The 20,242-nt window shown below is 39.9% G+C and overlaps 1 protein-coding gene across 1 annotated transcript; it reads right to left on the bottom strand.

Annotated features, from left to right (window-relative positions):
• Positions 1 to 5,523: 5,523 nt before the first annotated feature.
• Positions 5,524 to 18,634, bottom strand: LOC104678270 (putative uncharacterized protein encoded by LINC01546). Its single transcript, XM_010383488.2, has 3 exons — positions 18,542 to 18,634; positions 18,095 to 18,170; positions 5,524 to 6,024 (listed from the first exon to the last, which is right to left on the bottom strand). Exons 1-3 carry the CDS (start codon positions 18,625 to 18,627, stop codon positions 5,956 to 5,958), a joined length of 231 nt encoding a protein of 76 aa, XP_010381790.1. The 5' UTR covers positions 18,628 to 18,634; the 3' UTR covers positions 5,524 to 5,955.
• Between the last annotated feature and the right edge of the window lie 1,608 nt (positions 18,635 to 20,242).

The raw sequence follows: 20,242 nt of genomic DNA, 5'->3' as shown, positions 1-20,242 counted from the left end.
TTGATAATGCAGTTATGATCAGTACTATAAAAGTCACATTCTGTCAGAGTTTATAAAAGAGATGTGTGGTGAAATCTGATGCAAGATTTCCCCAAGGAAATGACGTGTTAACTTTGACCATGCCACTTTGCAGGACTCTTGGTCTATCCCATAAATACATAAACAGTTGTTTCCTAACTGGATTTACCTGCATCACATTCAAGGAAAGCATATTTTATTTTAATAGCTTACCGCAATCAATAGAACTCACTTCTGTGGGTACGTCCAGGCCTCAGGATTGACTGGCAGGAGGGAGAGCTAAGATGGAAAGAACAAGATAGAGCGTTGAGAGTAGAATATGCAGGAGAGTCTCTGCCATCTCTTCTGAAAGGTTTGCCATTTCAAGACTTCCCAGGTTTGCTTTCTCACAAATAAAGCAACCACCAAGTTTTGCCGTTTGGTGTTTAGATACATAATTCTCTCTGTGTGGCAGACTGTTCCCCAGAAAATAAAAAGAATGAATTCCATTGTGTATGTGGACCACATTTGCTTCATCCAATCTGTCATTGATGGGCATTTAGGTTGATTCCATGACTTTGCTATTGTAAATAGTGCTGCAATGAACATTCACGTGCATGTGTCTTTATGGAAGAATGGTTTATATTCCTCTGGGTATATACCCAGTAATGTGATTGCTGGGTCAAAGGGAATTTCTGCTTACTATGCAGCCATAAAAAAGAATGAGATCATGTCTTTTGCAGGAACATGGATGGAACTGGAGGCCATTATCCTTAGCAAACTAACACAGTAACAGAAAACCAAATACTGCATGTTCTCACTTATAAGTGGGAGGTAAATGATAAGAAATTATGAACACAAAGAAGGAAACAACAGACACTGGGGTCTACTTGAGGGGGGAGGGTGGGAGGAAGGAGATGAGAGAGGGTGGGAGGAAGGAGATCAGAGAGGGAGGGAGGGAAGGAGGGAGAGGAGCAGAAAAGATAACTCTTGGGTACTGGGTTTAATATGTGAGTAATGAAATAATCTGCACAATATGCCCCCATGACACAAGTTTACCATTGCAACAAACCTTCACAGGTACCCTCAAACCTAAAATAAAAGTTAAAAAGAAAAAACTAATGAATTTCACATGGTTTGAAAAGAAACGAAATAAAAATATAACTCGGAATACTTCATATTCTCTAACTTCCCACCCAAATTCTACGTACATATTTAAGTAGGTTCTTGGAATTTTCCCCCCTCCATGACTGCCTTTTTTGCTTTGAGTTTGTCAGTAACCCAAGGTACCAACAGGGCTTACTTTACCAAGCATTATTTATGTTTCCTTTATGCAATAGAAGCACCATTTTTCTATTGTATTTGCTGTTAAGATAGCTGATGAAATATCAGAACAACATGTTTATGAATGAGTTGTTTTTTAATTGAACTCAAACTTTAGTTCTTAGCGACAGAATTCCAAGTATAGTTGGCCTTGCATGACAGTTTGAACAAAAAAGGATGCGATAATTCAATGTTGTTCCATATATTTTAGTTTCAGTCATTTACACTTTTCCATATTGGGTGAATACCTCCCATTGAGCATGATTCACCATTTGGTGGAAGAAATGAGACAGATGCCCCAGTGAGTGCTGACAGGCTAGATGGCCTCCTATATGCTCACTAGCAGAGGTAGATGAGGGAACTATAAAGGGAATAAATTTGGGTTAGAAATGGAGTCTTAGAAGAAAAGTCACTCAAGGATGACTTTGATTTGTACAAGCCCCTTTAGAAGGGAATTGTCAGCTTGAGCCAGACCCAGGGATGTGGTTCTTTAGGGTGATTTTGGGAAAGAATGAGTGGTTCAGTTTGGCTTAAAGATGGGTTGTATGGGGTTTGGGGTAGAAGAAAATGCTGGACGTGATGTGCTGCATTTTATTTACTTTTTAATTTTACTTATTTATTTTTAGAGACAGGCTCTCGCTCTCACTCAGGCTGGAGTGCAGTGGTGTGATCATAGCTCACTGCATCCTTGACCTCCTTGGTTCTAGTGATCCACCAATCTCAGCCTCCCAAGTAGTTGGGACTATAGGTGCACACCACCATGCTTGGCTAACTTTTTAAATTTTTTGTAGAGACAGGATTTTACTACATTGCCCAGACTGGTCTCAAACTCCTAGCCTCAAGAGATAATCCCAACTTGGTTTCCCAAAGTGCTGGCATTATGGCTGTCAGCCACTATTCCCACCCCTATACTGCATTTTAAAGCATGTTCCATATTGGAATTAATTGGATAGTCAATATGGAACAGTTGTGGGGTTCTTTTTGGTTTAGCAAGATACTTTGGAGTATGTAATCAGTAAGGAATTTAAACAACATTAAAAGGGGCATGGCGACTTAGATTGATTTGCATTAGACAAAATTAATTGGCTTCCTCATAAAAATTAGTTAGGTGGTGATTGTCAGATCAGTGAGAAATTTCACGAAAATTAATAGAGAATTGAGTTGGACTGATTTCCATTAGGCAAAATTAATTGATCACCTGGTCAAAATTAGTTAGGAGGTGATTGTCATGATTTAGACAAGGATTAATAAAAGTTTGATATAAAGTGGTTCCAGAGAAAATAGAAATTGGGGAAAATACTTGCAAAATATAACAGAGTTTCTTAGAATTTGGTGATTGTCTGCTTGTAAAAGAGGAAATATAAGTTTTAAAAAATATTTGAACCTGAGTGACTATGAGTAACAGGTCTCATTCAACCAGGGTGGGGAGGTTGAAAGGGGGACTGTTTTTCTAGATAATGAATTGAGGGTATCATGCAAACAATTAAAAATAACAAAGACAGATATCCATTCAATATCACCAGATTCAAAACAATCACATTAAGATGTTTTTTCTTTTCCATTATTTTAAAGTTTAGTTCCCTTGACTGTTCAATATTTATTAGTATGTTGGAAGCCAAAGACACAAAGAGAAGAAAGCTTAGAGTATGAGGACAAAAATGAAACTGTAGCCAGGTACAAAGAGGATTTGGAGACACAGAGCAAAGTATTGAAGGAAGTACACTGGGAATTTTTATTTGGGTTTTGAGATCCAATTATTATAATCCCAAGTGTGCACTGGTTGCAGTTGCTGAAAGGTTTATTAGCTTCCTGTAAAACCTTCCTTAATTAGCCCAAACTGAGGCAATGCAGCTTCAAACAAGAAAATCTGCCTTTGTCAAAAAGTGTACTCAAATCAGCTTAGAGAACCACAGGCCAGAGAACAGTCCCAGCTGGCCTGCAAAACTGCACCCTTTACTGCTGAACCCCACTGTGATTCATGGCTCATGGGGTCATCCAGCAGGAATTGGGGGCACCACAGCCCACTGGAAGGAAAGCCCAGAAATAATGGCTCCCTGCAGGTATTCACAACAAAGACTCATAGAGGTATGGAGACAACCTCAGGGTACAGCTTTTACTGAGTCGATGGACATGACTCAGACTCTGCTTCTCCCGCTGTGAGCCACAAAATTAGCATGAGAAAAATTAAGAAGAATTTTAAAAAATCACGTTTGCTTTTCAAGAGAGGGGAGACTCAATGTGTTCAGTTTTCATCATCACAAATGGTATATGTTCAATGAGATGAAGGAAATTCTCATTAGTTGAAAGGTTTAATTGATCTTGGTATAGCCCTTATGCCCACAAAACAACGGCCCACTGCCAGTTAATTTGCCAGGATAAATAAAGCAAGCTGGACCCGTTCGGGCTTGGTGCATGGCTTCAGTGTTAAGGGTGGAGCCCACAAAAGCTTGCACTTCTCCCAAATCTCTTTAAAGCTCTTTCCACATGCCTATAGAATGAATCACGTTGGAGCTGAAATCTCTAGTAAGTGCACTAGTAAAGTAAGAGGTCGAGATGAATTATATACTTGCATGCAGTTGCAGTCCATCAGATTTTTTATTTTATTTTTCGGTAACTGTAACCATGGGATCACAAAGGAAGGTCAGGCAGAACAAGAAGTACTGCCATAAGATTTGAAAAGCGCTTCATTATAATTTTCTCATTTTATTAGAAGATGTGTAATGACAGAAGCCACGTAGACCAAGGATACTAAAAGATTTAACAAAAGTCATGCAACAACACATGACCAGATGAAGCCTGGATAAGAAAACATTCAGACAGACAGAAGGGAATCCTATGATGGAAGTGATAAGAGAGCATTATTAAGGCAAAAAATAATCAAAATAATATATATAAACACTTACCGACATTGTTGCAGTGTACAGTGTTGATGTCAGAGAAAAATGTTCGACAACCACATTAAAAAATGGGCAAACAGCCAGGCACAGTGGCTCACGCCTGTAATCCCAGCACTTTGAGAGACTGAGGCAGGTAGATCACTTGAGGCCAGCAGTTTGAGACCAGCCTGGCTAACATGGCGAGACCCTGTCTCTGTTAAAAATACAAAAATTAGCCAAGTGTGGTGACACATGCCTGTAGTCCCAGCTACATGGGAGGCTAAGGCAGGAGAATTGCTTGAATCCGGGAGGTAGAGGTTGCAGTGAGCTAAGATCATGCCTCTGCACTCCAGAATGGGTAACAGAGCAAGATACTATTTCCGAAAAAAAGAGAAAAAAAAGAAAAAAAAGAAAAAATGGGCAAAGAATATGAACAGACACATCTAAAAAAAAGACATACACACAGCCAACAAACATGAAAAAATACTTCATATTACTAATCATCAGAGAAATGCAAATTAAAATCACAATGGGATTCCATCTCACACCAGAATGGCTATGATTAAAAAGTCAAAAACAACAGATGCTCCCAAGATTGCAGAGAAAAGGGAACAAACACTTATACATGGTTAGTGGAAATGTAAATTAGCCCAGCTACTGTGGAAAGCAGTTTGGAGATTTCTCAAAAAACGAAAACAGAACTACCATTCGACCCATCAATCCCCATTATTCAGTATATGCTCAAAGGAATAAACATTGTTCTACCATAAAGGCACATGCATGTGTATGTTCATTGCAGCACTATCCACAATAGCAAAGATAAGGAATCAACTTAGATGCCTATTAAGAGCAGACTGAAGAAAGAAAATGTGGGTGCATATACAACATGGAACACTAACAAGCCATAAAAAGAATGAGATTGTGTTCTTTGCGGCTACATGGATGGAGCTGGAAGCCATTATTCTAAGCGAATTAACACAGGAATGGAACAGGAAACAAAATACCACATGTTCTCACTTATAAGTGAGAGCTAAGCATTGAGTACACATGGACACAAAGGTGGGAACAATATACACCAACATCTACTTGAGGGTGGAGGGTGGGGATCAAAAAACTACCTATGGGATACTAATTACCTGGGTGATGAAATAATCTGTACACCAAACCCCCGTGACGTGCAATTTATCCATTTAACAAACCTGTACATGAACTCTCTGAACATAAAATAGAAGTTGAAGAGAAAAAGTAAATAACAATCAATCAATCAATCAATCAATCAATGTATGAGACCTGAACGCTATAATATTTTATAACAAATGAATATATATTCTTTGAGCAATGCAGAAATAAAGTTTTTTGTTTAATTGTACATCAAACAATTTATAAGGTGATTTCTGCAAAAGATAAGGCTACAAAATATATTGCTTTTGCAGAGAGATCATTGAAAAACTACTAAGATAATTGGCAAAAAAAGCAAGGTTCTTGAATTAAGAAAATGGAAAGATAACTCCAGTATGCTAAGTAAGTGATATTGACTAGTGTTTCCTCTAGGTTCCCAGGAATGCCTGATGAAGCAGATAGTATTCGTCCGTTTTCCATGTGTGAATTGGGACTCACAGAAACCAGATGATGTGAATAGCTGTCAAAAGCTGGTCCCTTGGAGTCAGACGTGGGTACAGCTCAGCTGTGCCACTTTCCTTGGTGGTGACGTAGGTTCATTCTTGTGCCTATTGTGCAGCCATGGGCTGCAAATCTAGAATTAGAGCTGAGGTCTTGGCAGCTGCAGATATTCGGCTCTTTTTATTACTCCTTGATCTTCCTGCAGAGTCTGACACGGAAACAGGAGAATTAGTATATGTACTTCAGCATTTAAACAGGATCCAACATCAACTTGTAGCTGCTTTCCCAATAGTTCATGCAAACAGAAGGCTTCTAAACATGTCATGTCTCTGTTGGGTCAAATAAAGTGGCTCCATTCTGGAATTTTCCTTAACCATATTTTAGTGTGTATTTTCTGATATTTTCCTTACCATTACTTAAAATATTAATGACTCTTGACTGAGTATCTTGAGCTAGGCACTGGGCTGGGCATTTTGCACTGAAGTCTACAGTCTTTCAGAAAACCCCAGAGGTGTGTATGCACTATATGGCCCCAAGCCCAAGTTGAGGGAGAGAAGGGAACTAGTTTTAGGTGGCACTTCTAGGAAGAGGTGAACCTGAGTTTTGCACTCTTGCCTGTAAACAACAAATCTCAACAATGTTTTAGGTTTATTCCATAGTGAATTATAATTATTATCACCTTTAGGATTTCTGGTGTGGTTCCTGCATGTCAGTCATAATGAAAAGCAGCAACATGGATGACCTTCCAGACAATGTATTCTGAATGCACAATTTTAACTGGCTCAATATATACATATATATATATATTGAGCAATGCAGAAATAAAGTTTTTGTTTAATTGTGCATTGAATAATTTATGAGGTGATTTCTGCAAAATATAGGGCCACAAAATGTATTGCTTTTGCTGAGAGGGCACTGAAAATCTACTAGAATAATTAGCAGGAAAAGCGAGGTCCTTGAATTGAGAAGATGGAAAGATAGGGAACATTTCTTCATGGCTGAAAGTGTCATTTTGCCTGGCTGGAAAAGATGAGAACCATGATTAAGGGGTATGTCAACCAAGAGATAACATTTTAGTCCGTTCTGTGCTGATATAAAAGAATACCACAGACTGGATAATTGAAAATGAGCAGAAATTTATTTCAGTCATAGTTCTGGAGGCTGGGAAGTCTAAAATCAAGGGATTGCATCTGGCGAGGGCCTTCTTGCTGTCTCCTCCCATGGAGAAGGCATCACATGGTGAGAGAGAACAAGAGATCAAACTCACAACCTCAAAGGCTTTTATAATCCATTCATGAGAGTGGCGTTCTCATCACCTAAACACCTCCCAAAAGTCCCCACCTCCCAACACTGTTGCATTAAGAATTAAGTTTACAACATATGCTTTTTAGGAGACACATTCAAACCATAGCAGATACTCATAATAAACTTTTTAAATGTATATTAGTGTATTCCATTAGGCAAATATAGGTTATATATATATTTATATTATATATGATATTCATATTTAATATGTAAATATATTATATAAAATATATAAAGATAGGTTATATATGATATTTATTTTATATAAATTTATATATTATATGTAAATATATATTTCTATAAAAATTTATATATATTTTTAATATATTTATATATAAATATATAGAAAATATTTCATTCCAACATATATTCCATTCTAATATTATATATATAACTTCAATATATTTCTAGATATGTTTTATATGTTTCAAGATGATATAGATATTGGTACAACAAAGATACATAACTTTTCATGGCTCAGGAGTTCATTTCTTTTTAGCACTGAATAATATTCCATTGTTGATAAATTGATGTTGAGGAAGGCTATACATTTATAGGGACGGGGGTTCTGGGGAACTCTTTGTACCTTGTGTTCAGTTTTGCTATGAGCTTAAAACTGCTCTAGAAAATAAAGTCTGTTAAAAAATATGTACCAATCAAGCTAAACTATGAAAAACTAAATTTTGTTAAATCTAAAATATTCCCTTTCTTAAAAAAAAAAAGTATAATGTCATCTTCTTTGCTGAGAAAAAGGGGAAACATTAATTATTTTCTAAGAAGTATGGGTATGAAGACTCTCCTCTTTAGGTCTCTAAAACTTCTCTGTCTGTTCCTTCTGTGTAAGCAGAACTTTGGGTGCCTGGCTTCCTCCATCAATGGGCCATGTGGGTGGACAAAACAAAGAGCAAGGTTCTTGAATTGAGTACTAGTTCTTTCTCCTGCTATTGGAGCCACAGTGGAGTGAAAAATGCTTTGTACAGTGGAAAGGTGCAATGTTGAGTCAAACTTTTTTGTTTATTCAGTTGACATCCTTTGAGGAAGCACCATGGCAAGGCTTGTGCTTCTGCAGATCCTGGACTAAAATTAGAATAAATATGCAGTTCTTGCTGGTGCAAGGCCAGCATTAGATGCCTCCCATGGGTAAAATTCCCAGAGAAAAACAGGAATCTGAGGATTCAATACATCCATCTTAAAAGCTAAAGCAAAACCCAATTTTCATCAGTTTTAAATTTCATTCCTTAAAAGAATTAAAAATACAATTATATTTTTAAAAAACACTTAGATTCCCTCTCATTTCATTTGTAAGCCTTGTTATATCCACGTGATTTATGTATGATTCCACAGAAGTAGACCCTGAGAGGAAGAGCTCCCAAGAAACCTGTAGGAATGTCAGTGGAACCATCCGGGGTCGGGCAGGGGAGAAACATAAATCAAGCAAGGTGGGATCTCAGGCCAAGTTGTAGGGAAGAAAAGTTTCATTTTGCATACTTCAAATCAGTGCCTGCACACTAATTTTTATACATTTTAAACACAGGTTACCATCATTTTAGCTCAGCATTCTGTGTGCAATTGATAGCAATTTTCTCATAATTAACTAATGTGTTCTCTTCATGAGCTCACTCCCAAATTGTTGGCCATATCTGGTCTATACCCTGGAATGCGTCATTTCTGCACATCTCTCTGAAAGATAAAATTTCAGTTTATTTCCAATTTGTTAATATATTACTCCCTTCCTCCCTCCTTAAATTTTTGTGCTAAATTTTCTAAAGCTTGGTCCCTAAATTATGTCCTGGTGATAGAAGAACCAAGAACAGGTAATACATCATGTTCCTTAGCCCACACGTGGTTATCTGGACCTGTTATATGGTCTTGTCTTGCTGACCACCTAGTTTCATTCTTGAAAGATAACTTCCCTTGAATCTACTTTTCCAAACCTTTACTCATTCTATGATCTTTGTGAGAAGGATTTCTGTACTTTTCATAGTAGGGCAGAGCTACATCTTGAACTATCAACACACATGTAAAATCATCTCTATAAACTTTGTAAAATTTATCAGGGAAAAAAGAAGGGGGAGAAATGAAAATAAACCAAACTCACAGCACACTCAACACTCATCCTGAGGTCAGTTTGCTCCCTGACCTGCTTTGTCATAGTTGTTTGGTGCCTCTTGTCCTAGAATCACATAGACCCTTGATTAGAGTTCCCTTAACTACTTTGTAGATAACAACTTCAACATTATGAAACAAGTTTTCCCTCTGAGATATTCTTTCAGGTCCTGCATACTGATGAAACTACTGATGCCAGCTGGTCTGAAGGACACCACAAGAAGCTAACTCACCAAAGAATGCAGTTTCCATATCCTGATGACTTCATCCTCCTTACCCAAAGCAGTCAATGACCCCAATTTTCCAGCTCCTTATCCTCTACAATCCCTTTAAAAACTACAGCTCAGGACTCCACAGGGAGGCAGATTTGAGAGTCTCCTCCCATTTTTCTCACTCAGTGTCCTGCAATAATTAAGCTCTTTCTCTGCTGCAAACTCTGCTGTCTCAATGTATTAGTTTGTTACTGCACAGTGGGCATACAGCCTCTGTTGTCCTATAACACATAGTCCAAGACAGCTGTTGTTGGGTAAGTCTTTCAGGTCCTGCTTGTCTGCACACAAAGTTTCAAAAGGGAGAAGACTATAAGATGTCTTCACTGGCTACAAATAAAATGTCTTAGAAAAACTCCCATGTTACTTTCTTCAGTCTTCCCAGTGATTCTCAAAGTGTGGTACTGGACCAGCCTCATCACCTGGGAATTTGCTAGAAATGCAAATTCTAGAATCCTTCCCTAGACCCGCCAAATGAGAAGGAGTGGGACCCAGCATTCCGTGTTTTGACAAGCCCTCCATAAGCTTCTAATGCTCCCTCGACATTGAGAACCACTGGTTAGGACTGCTATCTCTCTCATCAAATCTCATTCAGATCATGATCTAATTAGCAAACAAGACTGTGAGTCATTCTGGGACTGACCTGCCTTTTTTTCTTTATATATACCAAAGCTTTCTGTGTTTCAGCTGACTAAATGGGTGGAATTCAGGAAGGAGCCGCCAGTTTATGAGGGCACTGTGAAGATTTAACATATTGTGGTGGGGTTGCAGATTAAATCCACACAGAGACTTAAAAAAATTGAAGCATTACAATATAAGACACAGAGATCAAACATTTCCAAGCTTTAAGAAAATCTAAGACTGAACACAGTGGCCCATGCCTATAAATTCTAGTACTTTGGGAGGCTAAGGTGGAAGGATTGCTTGAGGCCAGGAGTTTGAGGTTAGCCTGGGCAACACAGTGCAACTTTGTGTCTACAAAAAAACTAAAAAATTTAGATGGGTTTGATGGCATGTGCCTCCAGTCCCAGCTACTTGGGAGGCTGAGGCAGGAGGATAACTTGGGCCCAGGAGTTTGAGGCTGTAGTGAGCCATGATTGCACCACTGCTCTCCAGTCAGATGAACAGAGCAAGATCCTGTCTCTAAAATAATAATAATAATAATAATAAAATTTTAAAAAGAAAAAAAGAGAAGATCTAAGAAAATTGAAAGAATGGTATCAGAATATAACTTGGGCAAGCAATAACTATATAAAGAAGAGGTAGTGGCCCACAGACTACTTTCTAAACCTCTGTATGTCTCCCCATTCAGCAAGCCGCAAATAACAACACACACCTGTAAATCAGAGTCAAGTGAGTTTCATCAATGACTAAAGCAAGGCTCCATTAACCTATTTACAACCAAGATAGCAGCCCACTTTGAGTCTTGTGGGTCTCACAGTGGGCCGCCATCTTGGTTGTAAATAGATTAATGCCTCCAAGGATCATTTTCTCAGTTAGACTCTCTTCCATGGTGAATGTTTTACAGCATTCCTTTCACAAAAATGTAATGAAAACCACTGATAATGAGCACAAATAATTTTCAAACATATACTTGAGGCTGTAACTGCAATGTAAAACAGAAATGTAACAGGAAAGCAACTCTTATTTTAAAACACCATGGCATTTTAATAGGTAAATGATAAGACAGGGATGGGACAAAAGACCCACAGGTTTGCTCTAGGTACAATCATTGACATAGATACCAGAACTGCCAACACTGATGTGTTGTTTTGGCAACTCAAATAGCAGCAGGAGGATTTCCATAGATGGTGTTTTCCAAAGTGGTGACTAGTCCTTGATCAGGTTCTGATCAAGGCAATTGACTGCAGTCCTCTGTTTCCACTGTTTTGCTTTCTTGTGAATTTCATGTTGATTAAAACTGTTCAAACGTGGATGAAACTGGAGGTCATGATGTTAAGTGAAGTAAGCCAGTCACTGGAAGACAGTGCAGATTCTCACTCCTGTATGGGAACTCAAAAAAGTGGATCTCATGGAGATAGAGTGTAGAATGATGGTTACCAGAGGCTGGGGAGAGAAGTCTCTCAGTGGGCCACCATCGTGAGTCTCACAGTGGGCTGCCTTCTTGATTGTAAATAGGTTAATAGAGCCTTGCTTTAGTCATTGATGAAATCCACTTGAATATGTGTTGAATACTTAGAACAATAGACAGCCACAGTAGGTATCCATTAATTTCAATAATTAGTATTCGCAACCAAATTTATTCAGATGAGCAGTCTTCATGAAAACTAACCTTCTTGGGTAAGTAGGATGAAGCTGTTTATGAGTATAGCAGTGAGCCACTGAATGAATATACTCCTACCTAATAGATTATAACTTATGTCCTAGCTTATTGAGGCAAATTATAAAAATATTTTTAATAGCAAACATTTATCACGCAATGTTAGGACTGTTGCAACCTTGTTTCCTGCTGTCAAAATCAAATCTACGGCATGTACTCATTGATCCTTCATGGAGGGAACTCCCCTTACTACTTTTAGTTTTCAGTTTATTTTTATTCTTAATTAACAAATAATAATTACATGTATTTATGGGTTAAAATGTGATTTTTTATACATTTATACATTGTGGCATTAACAAATCAGGCTAATTAAAATAATCATCACTTCACATATTTGTCATTTCTTTATGGTGAGAACATTTGAGATCCAATTTTTAAAGCAATTAAAAAATATACAATATATTATTAACTACAGTCACTGATATGGTTAGGCTCTGTGATTCCACCCAAATATCATGTCAAATTGTAATCCCCAGTGTTGGAGGAGGGGCCTGGTGAGAGGTGATTGAATCATGGGAGTGGACTTCCTTCTTGCTCCCCTTGTGATTGTGAGGGAGTTCTCATGAGATCTGATGGGTTGAAAGTGTGTGGCACTTCCCCGTTAACTCCTCTCTCTCCTCCATCACCATGGTAAGACATGCTTGCTTCCCCTTCATCTTCTGCCATGATTATATGTTTCCTGAGGCCGCCCCAACAATGCCTCCTGTACAGCCTGCAGAACCATGAGCCAATTACATCTCTTTTCTTTATAAATTACCCAGTCTTACATAGTTCTTTATAGCAATGTCAGAACAAACAAATACACTAACCTTGTTGTGCAATAGGTCACCAGAACTTATCCTTCCTGTCTAACTGAAACTTTGTACCCTTTGACCAACATACACCGCATGCCCCCATCCTCTGACACCCACCATTCTACTCTCTACTTCTATGAGTTTGACTTTTTTAGATTTCACGTATGAGGGAGGTTATGCAATTTTTGTTTTCCATGCCAGTTTCCAGGGCATGGAATGGTGTGGACGGTACACATGCCCCAAATTGGCTACAGAGCTGTGGGCAGAAAACTTGAAGACAGCTTGAGGGTATTTTGGAATCCAGCTCTGAGGCACACAGCAAGCTTGATGGGGCTTTAATGACAACCATTGGAGAAACAGGATAATATTCCTCCCTGCCTTTGTCCACTTGGGATTCTATAATAAAATAGAATACACTGACTGGCTAAAGCAACAATCATCAATTTCTCATGGTTCTGGAGGCTGGAAGTCCAAGATCTGGGTGCCAGCAGATCCAGTGTCTGGAAAGGACTCTCCCTTTGGTTTGCAGGTGGCTACCTTCTTGTGTCTGCAAATGGTGGTGAGAGAGAGAGAGAGGGTGGGGAACAAGCTCTCTTATGTCTCTAATTGTAAGGGCACTAATCCCATCATGAGGGCTCCATTCTCATGACCTGTTTTTCAAAGTCCCCATCTTCAAATACCATCTGTCTTAGCCTTACAGGCTGCTATAATGAATACACCATAAAATGGGTGGCTTATAAACAACCTAAATTTATTCCTTCCATTTCTGGAGGCCGAAAGTCCAAGATCAAGTTGTGGCAGATTTAGTGTCTGGTGAGGACCGGCTTCCTGGTTCATACATGGTGCTAGGTCCACCCTGGTTCATAGATGACACTATGTTCTTGCTGTGCCCTCACATGGTAGAAGTGGCAAGGGAACTTTCTGGGTCCCTTTTTATAAGGGCACTCATCCTATTCATGAGGCTCCACCCTCATGACCTCACTACCTCCCAAAGGCACCACCTCCTAACACCATCACCTTAGAGGTGAACATTTCAACACATGAAATTTGGAAGACACAGATGTCCAGATCGTAGCACCATGATAGTAAAGATTGGGATTCTCAAACATATAAATTAGGAGAAGGTGAGTTAAACGTTCATTCCATTGCATCCCCTATCTGCCCTGTGGAAAGAGAATGCATGCCTATTGAAGTCAGATGCCTGCCTATTTAACTGGCATTTTCACTTGCTGGGTGTGGACGGTACACGTGCCCCAAATTGGTTACAGAGCTGTGGGCAGAAAGCTTGAAGGCAGCTTGAGGGCATTTTGGAATCCGGCTCTGAGGCGCACAGCAGACTTGATGGGGCTTTAATGACAAACAGAGACTTGGAAGTGGAGAGTGATCTTCTACACAACAGATGAGAATGAACTTCTCTCCAACATTTGTTTGGATGAAGCAACTCAAGCCATCCATGGGACTAAATGCTCTAGCCTGTCAATACCCAGCTGATTGGAAATTCTTCTGGGAAGAAACCTTCTCATTCCCCATCTGGCAGGCTCCTGATGCCACTACACCATTGGAGGTTCCTAAAATGCTCATCAACACAATTCACTGGCAGCTAATTTTACCTAGGGATTTGACTCTTGACATTACTGAGTGGGTGGAGAAAAGCTTTCCATCTCTCATATATTTGGAAAGAAGACCAGAACTGGGCCATGTACACAGGAAGGGGGGAATCCTGCCATCTGTAGCAATGGGACTGCTTTCTCAGGAAAAAATTGGTTTTATTAGGTTTAGAAAGTCTGTTCATCAGAACTACCAACTCATCCAGCAATCCCACTTACTGGATATCTACCCAAAGGAAAACAAATCATTCTACCAAAAAGATACCTGCACTCATATGCTTATTGTAGCACTATTCACAATAGCAAAGATATGGAATCAACCTACGTGTCCATCAGTGCATGAATGGATAAAGAAAATGTGATATATATACACACCATGTGTATTTATCTGCTCTCATGCTGCTGATAAAGATAAACCCAAGACTAGGCAATTTATAAAAGAAAGAAGTTTTAATGGACTCACAGTTCCATGTGGCTGGGGAGGCCTCACAATCATGGCAGAAGAGCAGGGGACATCTTACATGGTGGCAGGCAAGGGAGAATGAGAACCAAGTGAAAGGGGAAACCCCTTATAAAACCATCAGATCTTGCTGAAGTTGCTTATCAGCTTAAGGAGATTTTGGGCTGAGACGATGGGGTTTTCTAAATATACAGTCATATCATCTGCAAACAGGGACAATTTGACTTCCTCTTTTCCTAATTCAGTATGCATTATTTCCTTCTTTTGCCTGATTACCCTGACCAGAACTTCCAACACTATGCTGAATAGGAGAGAGGGCATCCTTGTCTTGTGCTGGTTTTCAAAGGGAATGCTTCCAGTTTTTGCCAAAGTCTCAGGATACAAAATCAATTGTGCAAAAATCACAAGCATTCCTATACACCTTTAACAGAGAGATAAATCATGAGTGAACTCCCATTCACAATTGCTACAAAGAGAATAAAATACCTAGGAATCCAACTTACAAGGGATGTGAAGGACCTCTTCAAGGAGAACTACAAACCACTGCTCAAGGAAATAAAAGAGGACACAAACAAATGGAAGAACATTCCATGCTCCTGGATAGGAAGAATCAATATCCTGAAAAAGGCCATACTGCCCAAGGTTATTTATAGATTCAATGCCATCCCCATCAAGCTACCAATGACTTTCTTCACAGAATTGGAAAAAACCACTTTAAAGTTTATATGGAACTAAAAAAAAAAAAAAAAAAAAAAAAAAAAACCCGCATTGTTCACACAATCCTAAGCAAAAAGAACAAAACTGGAGGCATCACGCTACCTGACTTCAAACTATACTACAAGGTTACAGTAACCAAAAGAGCTTGATATTGGTACCAAAACTGAGATATAGACCAATGGTACAGAACAGAGGCCTCAGATATAACACTACACATCTACAACTATCTGATCTTTGACAAACCTGACAAAAACAAGAAATGGGGAAAGGATTCCCTATTTAATAAATGGTGCTGGGAAAACTGGCTAGCTATATGTAGAAAACTGAAACTGGATCCCTTCCTTACACCTTATAAGAAAATTAATTCAAGTTGGATTAAATGTTAGACCTAAAACCATAAAAACCCTAGAAGAAAACCTAGGCAATACCATTCAGGACATAGGCATGGGCAAGGACTTCATGTCTAAAACACCAAAAGCAATGACAACAAAAGCCAAAATAGACAAATGAGATCTTATTAAACTAAAGAGCTTCTGCGCGACAAAAGAAACTACCATCCAAGTGAACAGGCAACCTACAGAATGGGAGAAAATTTTTGCAATCTCTACCTATCTGACAAAGGGCTAATATCCAGAATCTACAAATAACTCAAACAAATTTACAAAACAAAAAAAAAAAAAAAAAAAAAAAAAAACAAGCAACCCCATCAAAAAGTGGGCAAAGGATATGAACAGATCCTTTTCAAAAGAAGACATCTATGCAGCCAACAGACACATGAAAAAATGCTCATCGGCCGGGCGCGGTGGCTCAAGCCTGTAATCCCAGCACTTTGGGAGGCCGAGGCGGGCGGATCACGAGGTCAGGAGATCGAGACTATCCTGGCTAACACGGTGAAACCCCGTCTCTACTAAAAAAATACAAAAAACTAGCCGGGCGAGGTGGCGGGCGCCTGTAGTCCCAGCTACTCGGGAGGCTGAGGCAGGAGAATGGCGTAAACCCGGGAGGCGGAGTTTGCAGTGAGCTGAGATCTGGCCACTGCACTCCAGCCTGGGTGACAGAGTGAGACTCCTTCTCAAAAAAAAAAAAGAAAAAATGCTCATCATCACTGGTCATCAGAGAAATGCAAATCAAAACCACAATGAGATGTCATCTCATGCCAGTTAGACTGGTAATCATTAAAAAGTCAGGAAACAACAGATGCTAGAGAGGATGTGGAGAAATAGGAACACTTTTACACTGTTGGTGGGAGTGTAAATTAGTTCAACCATTGTGGAAGACAGTGCAGTGATTCCTCAAGGATCTAGAACCAGAAATACCATTTGACCCAGCAATCTCATCACTGGGTATATACCCAAAGGATTATAAATCATGCTACTATAAAGACACATGCACAAGTATTCACAATAGCAAAGACTTGGAACCAACCCAAACGTCCATCAGTGATAGACTGGATTAAGAAATGTGGCACATATACACCATGGAATACTATGCAGCCATAAAAAAGGATGAGCTCATGTCCTTTGCAGGGACATGGATGAAGCTGGAAACCATCATTCTCAGCAAACTATCACAATGACAGAAAACCAAACACCACATGTTCTCACTCATAGGTGGGAATTGAACAATGAGAACACTTGGACACAGGGCAGGGAACATCATACACTGGGGCCTGTTGGGGGGTGGGTGTCTGGGGGAGGGATAGCATTAGGAGAACTACCTAATGTAAATGATGAGTTGATGAGTGCAGCAAACCAGCATGGCACATGTATACCTACGTATCAAACCTGCACGTTGTGCACATGTACCCTAGAACTTAATTTTAAAAAAGTCAGATCTCGTGAGACTTATTCACTACCATATGAACATTATGAGGGAGACCACCCCCATGATTCAATTGTCTCCCACTGGGTCCCTCCCACAACATGTGGGAATTATGGAAGCTGCAATTCAAGATGAGATTTGTGTGGGGACACAGCCAAACCATATCACCATGGAATATTACACAGCCCCCCAACAGAACGAAATCATGACTTTTGCAGCAACATGGATAGAACTGGAGGGCATTATCCTAAGTGAAACAACTCAAAAACAGGAAGACAAACACCCCATGTTCTCACTTATAAGTGGGAGCTAAACGCTGTGTAGACATGGACATAGACAGTGGAATAACAGACATTGGAGACTGGGAAAGGAGAGAGAGGGGGAGGAAGGTGAGGGATGAGAAATTACCTAGTGGATACAATGTACACTATTTGAGTAATAGTTACAGTAAAAGCCCAGACTTCAGCACTCTGCAATCTCTCCATGCAACAAAACTGTGCTGGTATCCCCTAAATCTATAAAAATAAATAAAAATCCTGTAAAAATTACAAATAAGAGGCCAGGTGTGGTGGCTCATGCCCGTAATCCCAGCACTGCGGGAGGCTGAGGCTAGTGGAATGCTTGAGTTCAGGAGTTCGAGAGCAGCCAAGGTAACATGGCAAAACCCAAAAAAAATTAGCCAGACAAGTGGTGCATGCCTGTAGTCTCAGCTACTTGGGAGCCTGAGGTGGGAGGATTTCTTGTACCCAGGAGATCAAGGCCGTGAGCCAAGATCAGACCACTGCACTTCAGCCTGGGCAACAGAGGGAGACCCTGTCTCAAAAAATAAAAAATAAAAGTAAAAATACTCAACCTTACCTTATTCTTAAATATCCATTGCTGTGTGGCTCTGGGGTGACTGTGCCTCCTGGGGTAAAAATGTACCAGCATTTTTCTGCAAGGAATGGGGAATAAATAGGGTTTGGAGAAACAGAATTTCTATGAAGGTATTTACTTACAACGCAAGAGGACATGGGGAAAACCACAAGTCATTTTATTTTGGTTCCTTCAACAATGAAGGACTTCCTGTCTTTGAGGAAGGTGGCGCTTTCTGTGTGTGTGTGTGTGAATGTGTGTGTGTGTGTTTGTGCATGCACACACACGCTCATTAAGCATTTACAGTCCTGGAATGTTATTCTGACTACTCATAGCGACTCCACTTCCTGCCCACCCAAACAGTCATTCGTTATGGAAAATACACCAGCCTCTGAAATATTTGCCAGTGGCCCCGGAGTGCCACACAGGCATTTCTTATAAATACTCAACCTTCTGTTCAAGTCTCCAGGGCTCCGTTTTCTGTTTGGGTAGCAGGGTGAGAGTCCATGATTCGCTGATGCTGCAAGCTCCCCCATGTCCCGCTGCTCTGTGATATTTATTTTCCACCTCCAATAATTAACTTCATCCTCCTCTCAAAATGCAAGCACCAGGAAGCTTTAGAAAGATGGTGCAGTTTTGCAGATTGCAGGCTTCAACATGCAGGACCTTGTCAAGTGCGTTCAGAGGCTGGTTTTATTTAAGGAGATTTTTGATGGTGCAGTGATTCGGGGCAGCTACAGAGGTACCACTGGAAGGTGGAAAGCCACCTTGGAATGAAAGTCTCTGCAGGAATCAACTGAGTGGCCTTGAATTAGAAAGGGATGTGGGGCAAATGTAAGGAGTTGACATTGAATTTGCACAATGCCGCCTTGTGTGTTTTCTTGCCTGTCTCCACGACCCTTCTCTAAAGCCACTTGGAAATACTGGACGCATTAGCTTGGCATGGATTTAACATCATGCTAGCTGGCAGAACTCAGTGATCCCTGAGCAAAGCCAAAGGGGTAATAAATTAAAGACATGCTATGTTGGAAAGAGCTTCAGGGGGAAGCAGATTTATCAGTGCGAGGGATGTCTGTAGGCACAGCTGACATTATCAGCTCCCCCCATTCCCCAGACACACTGGGACAGGAAGAGTGAGCTCATTATTAGATCTGTAACTCATCTCGGGGGTTTTACTGTGCTACTCTAGCAAGCTCTAAGTGACAAGCATAATTTCTCTTTCGGCACAAACAGTTCTATTACAAATGTGATCTCTCTGGGCTTCCAGTATAAGCCCACTGCTACTGGCACAAATGAAAGACCTAGTAAAAGGAAAGTTGTCTCTGCAAAATGTTGGCACCGCAGAGACTGGGGGTAAAAAGTTTGAAAAGGGGCAACTCACGCACTCTTTCTTTACTACTCAGAAGGTATTATGGTAATATTTGTGGCTACAGAGTCTATCTACATGTTTATTTGGTGGAAAATAAGGCAACTCAACTGATTATTTAATTTATCCATTTGTTTTCACGAAACAGACTCTGTTTGGTACAAAAGCATCACAGTTAATAAAAGAAGAAAATATACAGTGTGTTCTGACAGCCTAAGTTCCGGCACAGAGATGAACTTGGCTGTTACATCGAAAGAGGAATTTCCACCCTAAAAAGGAAAGAGCTCTGATGCAAAGACCCTGTTACCTTAATGCTGTGCTTTTAGACAAGTTGGGAAGGGAACTGTGAGGAAGACAGGCCCCACATCTCCTGAAGCTACCACAGAATCTGATATTTTGAATGAGGACAAGGAGTCTTTGTTCTTATAGAACTAATCTGCTTGCAGTTTGCAGGACTCTGCGATGCTAAACAGACATAAAAATCACATAAACTGACTAGGCACAGTGGTTTGGTTCATGCCTTTAATCCCAATAGTTTTGGAAGCCGAGGTGGGAGGATCCCTTGAACCTAGGAGTTCAAGACCAGCTTGGGCAACATAGCAAGGCCCTGTCTCTACAAAAAAAAAAAAAAAAAAAAATTATCCAGGTGTGGTGGCACATGCCTGTGGTCCTAGCTACTTGGGGAAGGATTGCTTGAGCCCAGGAGTTCAAGACCAGCTTGGGCAACATAGTGAGACTTCATCTTTATTTTTCTTATGAAAATGAAAACAAAAGATACACATTCT

The sequence above is a fragment of the Rhinopithecus roxellana genome, chromosome 7 (assembly GCF_007565055.1).
Source record: "Rhinopithecus roxellana isolate Shanxi Qingling chromosome 7, ASM756505v1, whole genome shotgun sequence".
NCBI lineage: Eukaryota > Metazoa > Chordata > Mammalia > Primates > Cercopithecidae > Rhinopithecus > Rhinopithecus roxellana.
The sequence above is the reverse complement of the archived record's forward strand: the minus strand, read 5'-3'. Positions and strand labels throughout refer to the sequence as shown.

Coding starts and splice junctions, on each gene's coding strand:
- LOC104678270 (XM_010383488.2), bottom strand. CDS start 18,627: ATGGGGGAGCTTGCAGCATCAGCGAATCATGGACTCTCACCCTGCTAC. Junction 18,171..18,541: donor CCTGGAGACTTGAACAGAAG/GTTGAGTATTTA, acceptor CATTCCTTGCAG/AAAAATGCTGGTACATTTTT. Junction 6,025..18,094: donor AATGGATATTTAAGAATAAG/GTAAGGTTGAGT, acceptor TTTCCGTGTCAG/ACTCTGCAGGAAGATCAAGG.